This window comes from Sardina pilchardus, chromosome 9 (genome assembly GCF_963854185.1).
Source record: "Sardina pilchardus chromosome 9, fSarPil1.1, whole genome shotgun sequence".
NCBI classification, from domain to species: domain Eukaryota; kingdom Metazoa; phylum Chordata; class Actinopteri; order Clupeiformes; family Clupeidae; genus Sardina; species Sardina pilchardus.
In genome coordinates, this window is record NC_085002.1 from 21,689,994 (window position 1) to 21,697,493 (window position 7,500).

Here is a 7,500-nt window from a genome sequence, read left to right on the forward strand (position 1 = left end):
GGGGATACTTTAAAAACATCAATAATTCATATGGTTAAAAGTTGGAGTGGCGATGGTTTTGACCCGGAGCCAACATTAGCATAAATGTTGTATTGTTTGGGCCATCAACACTAAGGAATAATGTATCACATTGATCTGCTCCTCCTGAAAAGAGGGGGGCACTGAGACCCGGGAGAGCCATCTGTCAGATGGACATGCAGGCGGGTTCACACAGGGCTCAGGAGGCATCCTCACTTATGCCCCTGTGTTGATGGGACTCTTCTTTTAGTGCAGCTATACGTTTTTTAGTCTCAACTCTTTGTTTTTCTTCTTCATTCAAAGTGTGTGTAATGTGTTTAAAGAGCACATTCAGTCAATGCATTATGTTTCATATAAGAATTTTTTAAAAAAGGTACATCTATGTTAATCAAACATGTTTTAATGTGTTCATTTGTGTTCAAGTGTTCATTTAATGTGTTATTTAACATATACAGTAAGAGCCCATTGTGTACGCACATACTGTGTCCTTAGTGTTCCTGCTCCAAGGGTCCTTGTGAATGATCTCCTGTGATTCTTAGTCCATCACTACTCTGTTTACAGGACAACCTGACAATAATTCTTCCTCTTTCAACTTGACTGACGGTGAGCCCGGTCTCTCATTGTTCGTCACGTCTTTACGGCAAATTGCTGCCGGGAGACCAACCTAACAACTCCTAATGCTCAACAGTAACTTGCTAACTAACAAGCCTACTCAAGTTTCTAGCCTGGTTTCAGGGAATGTTACATTAGGGAATGTAGACTTTAAAATCACTACTCTAGCCTAACCAATCGTATCAAATGGGGATTCCCACTGTTGCTTCCTAGCTCAGCAAAAAAGACATGTGCTCATTGCACATCTGTTTGTTACTAGTCCACTATAACCCCTCAATTTTAACATGCCTGTAGTCTCTGTGAGTGTGTGTGTGTGTGTGTGAGAGAGAGAGAGAGAGAGAGAGAGAGAGAGAGTGTGTGAGTGTTATGTTCCTGCCGATGCTCATCCAGACCAGTGGCGAACTGGTGCCACTTGATGACATGGTGTCTGAGACATGGCGTGCGAGTAGCCCCACAGAGCCATCTACGAGGGGACACTAAACGCCCACCGACAAGCGCCTGAGTGATAAAGCCCAGACAGCTGGGATGCTCGCGGAGCTGATTACTCCGTCACACACACAGTAGGAGTCTCTCAAACTGTGGGGTGTAGGAGCACGCACTCGGCAGGCAAACGCTAACACACCCCATAGCGCCGGCACCATTGTCGTCACGGCGACGTGTCGCCATGTCTCTGACGGCCCTTGTCATTTGAAAAAAAAAAAAAAAGCTTTCTCCTCTGTGTCCCCCCCCCTCCCCCCGATCCCTCTCACAAAGGCTATTGTCACTTGATCTTCAGGGCGCTTGAAATATGAATGGCCATTCGGCCAGATCCAATAGCACCAATAATAATATGCATTACAATAGAGAACTAACGCTGTTCACATGGGAGTAGACTCATGGAGAGTCCTGTCCACAGGACCATGTGCTGTGGGTCTAACTTGCCATCTGTCCGCACTGCGTGGGCACCTTGGAGTAAGTTTGGAGGTTGTCTAGTCTGTCAGTTCAAGAAAAAAATGGATGTTGAGTGCTATGATGTTCTGACTGTTCATTACATGTCTTGTCCATTCTATCTGTGTTGTTATAACAGCAGTTCTGTTTCCAGTGTTGATCGTTCCCATTGTGATTTTCCCCGTCGGGTATTCAAAGGTGGTCTGAGACATCGTGTATTGGATGGATTATGCAATCTACCATGTGCTAGACTCATCCAGCACTTCTCTGATGATCAAACCGCTCGAGTCGCCATTTCAGCGTCCCCAAGAATCCCATTTTAGTTTCCTGTACATCAATGTGGTTCAGTAGCAGGCAGTGCTGCTGCTCCAGCCGACAGGTTGGCAGACAGGCTGTGTTGGATATGCGGGGGAGGGCAGCTGCCATCATTTGAGGAGTCAAGCAATTAATAACTGAGATACAGTACAGCACGCCTGAGTTTGACCCAAAGGCAGTGGCTGGCAAGCCTCCAAAAATCACCACGCACGCACACAAAAGTCAAATCAGCCATGGCTGTAGAGACTTGGCCTTCTGTAACCCATGGCTCTGGTGCTGAAAAAAAGGCCTTAGCACAAACACGGCTCAGCCAGCTGTCTTACAACTGTTAATGTACCAGCCAGAGCCTCTACAGAAGCAAACGCAGTGGAAGCAGTGTAATTACGCATGTCTCTCCGGAGCTGATTTTAAATTGTGACACATTTTAATAGCTAGTGTTTTTGTAATTATCCACCAGGGGTCATTGGAAGGGTTATGCTTATGCATGGTCAAGTTCTATGTTCTCTGACCAGAGTTTACATTTCCGCATGAAGCGCTTCTCCCCCAGCATTTCACCAAGTGACTCGTTAGTGATAGTGACAGAATTAACAACACCAAGCTCACCCAGTCTGAAGCTGCATGAGATATCATGCAAGGCAATGAAGTGTTGTGTTTCTTCAGTAGGAAAACACATACGAAGAGACATGTTTGTTTGAAATGAAACAACAGCTGCCCGTTTCCAGTCGGAGCCTGGCGTAGCTCTCGCTACAGACTGTGATGGTGCCCGTCAGCAGTCTGGCCTGGATGGGAGGGCGAGTGCCATCTCCCCCCAGTCTAAAGACGCCCCCCCCCCCCCCCCCCCACCCCCCCCCCCCCCCCGCACATACAGTAGGCGCCAACATGAGCGTGGCGTGCTCCGCTTTCGACGTCCGGTGTCCGGTTCCGTTCGATTCCATAGTTTCAACACAACCTTGCGCTCAAGCGTCACAACTCTGCCACTGCCGCGTCACCGTGGCGATTGCGATTCAGTTCTATTTTCATCCGCGCCGCTCGGTGAGATCCATTGTTTATCAAAAAGCTCGTCAGTCATTTCACTTTGTCAGTCATTTCTGGTGCTGCCGTGCATGGACAGGTGACAGAAAGAATCTCCGCACTCATGTCAGTGACTATAATGTGTGTGTATTGGTAAGTATAATGTATGTGTCTATAATGTATGTGACTATAATATATGTGGACTAGAAGCCTAAGGGAGCAGGGAGCTCTACCTTGGTGGAGTGCAATTGCAGGCTGGAAGTCCCTGATTAGGTTCAGGTTCAGGTTCAGGTGTTTACTCACCGCCTGTACACCTCTTCCTCATCTTCATCTTCCTCCTGCAGCGCGTCACCTGCTCGAGACATCGCCCAGCTTCCTGACGCCCACCGGGTTGTCCAGCTCCAAGATGGTGCTCCGTGGGCAGAAGCTGCTGCTGGAGTGTATCGCGGCCGGAGTGTGAGTGTGGAGAAGATCACACACACACACACACACACACACACACACACACACACACACAGCACCCGCACACACACACACACACACACACACACACACACACACAGCACCCGCACACACATATACACATACACACATGCACACTTACAGTATAGTATAGAATATTTGGACCATTAATGATTGTTACTTTGTTTGTTTATTTGTCTTATTTCTATTTATGTGAACACCTTGGGTCAACTGCATTGCGTTTTAGTGTGCTATATAAATAAATGTGACTTGACTTACTGATAATGACGACAATGACGATGATAATGCGTTTTCAAATGACAATGTTAACCTCAGAATGAATGTGTGCATGATGCAGAACTAAAGGTTTATAAAGTCTAAGGGTCTGCTCCAGTGTGTGTGAAGTAACAACTCATATGCCCACCGATGTCCAGGCCCACTCCCAGTATCAAGTGGTTCAAGAAGGGTGGCGACCTGCCCATGAAGAGGATCAGGCTGGATAGTTTCAACAAGACGCTGCGCATCGTCAACGTGTCAGAGGAGGACACAGGCGACTACGTCTGCATGGCCAACAACAAGATCGGCAGCATCCAGCACACCATAAACGTGCAGGTCAAAGGTCAGATGCCCTTTGCCATTTTCTGTGTGTGCGTGTTGGGGGGTGTGTGTGTGTGTGTGTTTGGGGGGGGGGGGGGGGGGGGGGTACTTTGCTGGTCCACTGTCCAACAGTTTTGCTATTGAGAACTCTAAATGTATGGTAGTTTATCTTGCCACGTTCATTAACGCTTCATAAATGTAGCCTCGTCCCCATACGTAATTCTTATATCTAAATATATTAACTCAATCACATGTTATTAAAGACAGTAGGGGTGCCTCCTAGCTTATGGTGCTTCAAAATGGTCTTCCTTTTCCGGCTGCCAATCCCAGGCTACCCAAATGGTGTCGGAACTAAAGATTCTAGAGTGCTCGGCTCTAAGATCTTTGTTGGAACCATTTACACACTCTGATGCTACTTATCTATCTATCTATCTATCTATCTATCTATCTATCTTATTATCTATCTATCTATATATATATATATCTATATCTATATATCTATATACAGTATATAGATACGGTAGATAGATAGATAGATAGATAGAAATATAATAACTTATTTCAACCATTGGAACTTTCTGGGATAATGCTCTTCCTTATGTGTCAACGGTATAACTGTGTCACTAACTGCGTCCCACTTGTGTTCCCCAGCTGCACCGTACTGGCTGGACAAGCCACAGAACCTCGTCCTCGCTCCGGACGAGCAGGGACGCATGACTTGCATCGCCCACGGCAACCCAAAGCCCACCATCCAGTGGCTGGTGAACGGGGAGCCTATAGAGAGTAAGTCCAGTTTTGTACAGCAGTCCACACACAGCACAGGGACGTCTCGTCAAGCCTCCCGGGAGATTCTAGTGCTCTAGCGGCACCAAAAGAACCCCGGGAAGTCGCGGTTTGTCTTTTATCTGTGGGGAGACTGTCTGTTTGCCTTAACACATAAAGGCCGCATTTCCTAGATTCGTAAAGAAGCTCTTAAGTGCTAAGATCGTCTTACTGTAGGAGCGCTCTAAGAACGTTCTAAGAACGCTCCTAAGAAGATCTTAGCACTTAAGAGCTTCTTAACGATTCTGGAAAACGCGGCCAAAGCCAGTGAATGAGATGTTACCAAAAACCCCAAGGCTTTTGAAAATGAAAATGCACCATGTCGAAAAGGGTCTCCAGGTGTATTGACGTCCTTTTGAAATGCCTGCAGCTTCTCTGGCAAACCCGAGTCGAGAGGTGGAGGGCGACACCATCATATTCCGGCGGGTGTTGATGGGAAGCAGCGCCGTGTACCAGTGCAACGCCTCCAACGAGCACGGCTACCTGCTAGCCAACGCCTTGTTCAACGTCCTGGGTGAGTGAGGGCAGACATGCAGCGGAGCAGAGTTTCTCTGTGCTGTCCAGTTCTTAAATTCTTAAATTTAAATTGTTTGAATGTGTTTGTTTGTCTTGGTGTGACGGGCACGCTGGCGACTACGCCGCTCCGTCTAGCCTCTGTTGTCTTGTTTCTCTGATCGTTTGTTTTACAGCACTTTGGTCAACTGTTGTTGTTTTTTTAAAGTGCTATACAAATAGATTGACATTGACATTGAGTTCTAACCTCATCTGCATCTGCTTGTGTCTTGTCTATTGGTCCACAGACATGGCGCCGCGGATGCTCGGACCCAAGAACCAGCTGATCAAAGTCACCAAAAACCAACAGACCCTCATGGACTGCCCTTTCTTTGGCTCCCCGCTGCCGACTGTACGCTGGTGAGTACACGCTATAGGCACCTGAGGGCTTATGCAGACTTACAGGGAAGCTACACCAGGCGCGAACTGAAGCGTTTCGCTCACAACATGCAAAATCCGTTTTAAAAGACTGGTCTATTTATTCAGACACACAACACTAACAAACGCTTCAGTTTCACACCTTCTCTTTTAGCGGTATGTATTCACCAGAGAAGCTCTACAGTTCTCTGTGACGCCTGTGGGGGAAGCATGGAGTAGATGAGAAGATTTCTCCATGTCAGCTATATGAACTACGGTCAACTCACCATACTTGATCTTCTTGTGTGTGTGTGTGTGTGTGTGTGTGTAGGTTCAAGAATGGTCTGGGCAGTGGGCTCGACGGCGGATACTACCGGGTCCACGCCAACGGCTCTCTGGAGATCAGGCGGACACTAGGGGAGGACCAGGGCACCTACACCTGCGTGGCCAGCAGTATCCTGGGCAAGGCTGAGAACCAGGTCCGCCTGGAGGTCAAAGGTCAGACGGAGGAGCATTTATATCCAACAGGGGGCGCCTGGGGAGATCGAGGAAGGAAGGGAGGGTGTATAAAAGACCAAATGAGAGGCACCCACGGTCCAGTTTTGTGCTTTGTACAGAGTAGGGGCGGGCGCAGCCTGCACTGCAAAACAGGGGCGTCTAAAAACAAGATGAAAACACTGAATCTGAGGTAATAGGTACTCAAAACAAGTGTCCATGCTGTCCATGCAGCAAGATCATTTCACTTGACGATTAAAATAATTAAATCTATAGTTACGGTTATGGTTATGGTTATTGTTATTTGGCAGACCTAGACGCCTCCTTTGTCCAAAGCGAAATCCAAATCTAATAATAATAGGAAGAAATAAGATTATAGTCTAAAGTTGAACACTTAAAATGAGAAATTCACTCTTACAGTAAAACAAGATAATATCTAGTATTTTTTTTTTTATAAGATCAAATAATTTGCAGTGTGGGGCATTCTCTGCTTGCCTGATATGTCAGCATTAACAAGTGATGTACACTGGAGAAGGCAGCTGGCTTGAATGTCGGAACCTCCACTGCAGCTTACAGTACAACGAGCTTCAAAATGTCACAACACAAAATCATTCAGAGCTCTTGGCAAGCACAAGCCGAAGCAAAATATTAGTGTTTATGCACCACTAGACTCACAACTGTAATATTGATATTGGCGTGTGTAAACGAATGGTGTTTATGCTTCAAGCCAGCCATTGAGGCATTTACCACCAACATATTATTTCTGTCTCATGAAAGGTTTTGTGAATATGTTTTTGAATCGTTCCAGAGCCCACGCGCATAGTGAGAGCCCCTGAACACGTGTCCGCTGGTCGGGGAACCTCGGTTCGCTTCAACTGCCGCATCAGTCACGACCCCACCCTTACCATTCATGTCAATTGGTTGAAGAATGACCTGCCATTCAACTACGGGTGGAGGTAACCTTTCTTCAATCCACACCTATCAAAACATAAATAAACTACATGTAAATCATGTATATTTTTAAGATGTGATGTGAATAGTCATTATTAAATGTCAAAAATGGCAAAACATGTTTCTTAACTGAAAAATTATATGCAAATTAGCTCTAAATAAATAAATATATATATATGTAAAGTTGTAGTAAGTTTGAAATGGAGAAGCTGTCCTGTAGTGGTCAGTGATGTGCTCTGTCTCTGTGTTTGTGCAGAATCACGAAGGACGACGAGTCTCTGACCATAACCAACATCAACGAGGGAGACCAGGGCACCTACACCTGTCTGGTCAAAACTGAGATAGACGAGGACGCTGCCACGGCACGCCTTACAGTTCTTG

General features: G+C 46.4%; 1 protein-coding gene across 4 annotated transcripts in view; it reads left to right on the top strand.

The window, feature by feature from the left end:
• The window catches only part of nfasca (neurofascin homolog (chicken) a), a 66,815-nt gene that overhangs the window by 36,205 nt on the left and 23,110 nt on the right, over nt 1–7,500 (top strand). For all 4 annotated transcript variants that reach the window (XM_062546324.1, XM_062546325.1, XM_062546326.1 and 1 more), the window contains exons 9-17: nt 580–621; nt 3,228–3,339; nt 3,780–3,964; nt 4,594–4,725; nt 5,135–5,278; nt 5,565–5,676; nt 6,005–6,171; nt 6,977–7,124; nt 7,376–7,500. In XM_062546324.1, the coding sequence (XP_062402308.1) occupies nt 580–621; nt 3,228–3,339; nt 3,780–3,964; nt 4,594–4,725; nt 5,135–5,278; nt 5,565–5,676; nt 6,005–6,171; nt 6,977–7,124; nt 7,376–7,500 (1,167 nt within the window). The remainder of the gene's footprint in view (nt 1–579; nt 622–3,227; nt 3,340–3,779; nt 3,965–4,593; nt 4,726–5,134; nt 5,279–5,564; nt 5,677–6,004; nt 6,172–6,976; nt 7,125–7,375) is intronic.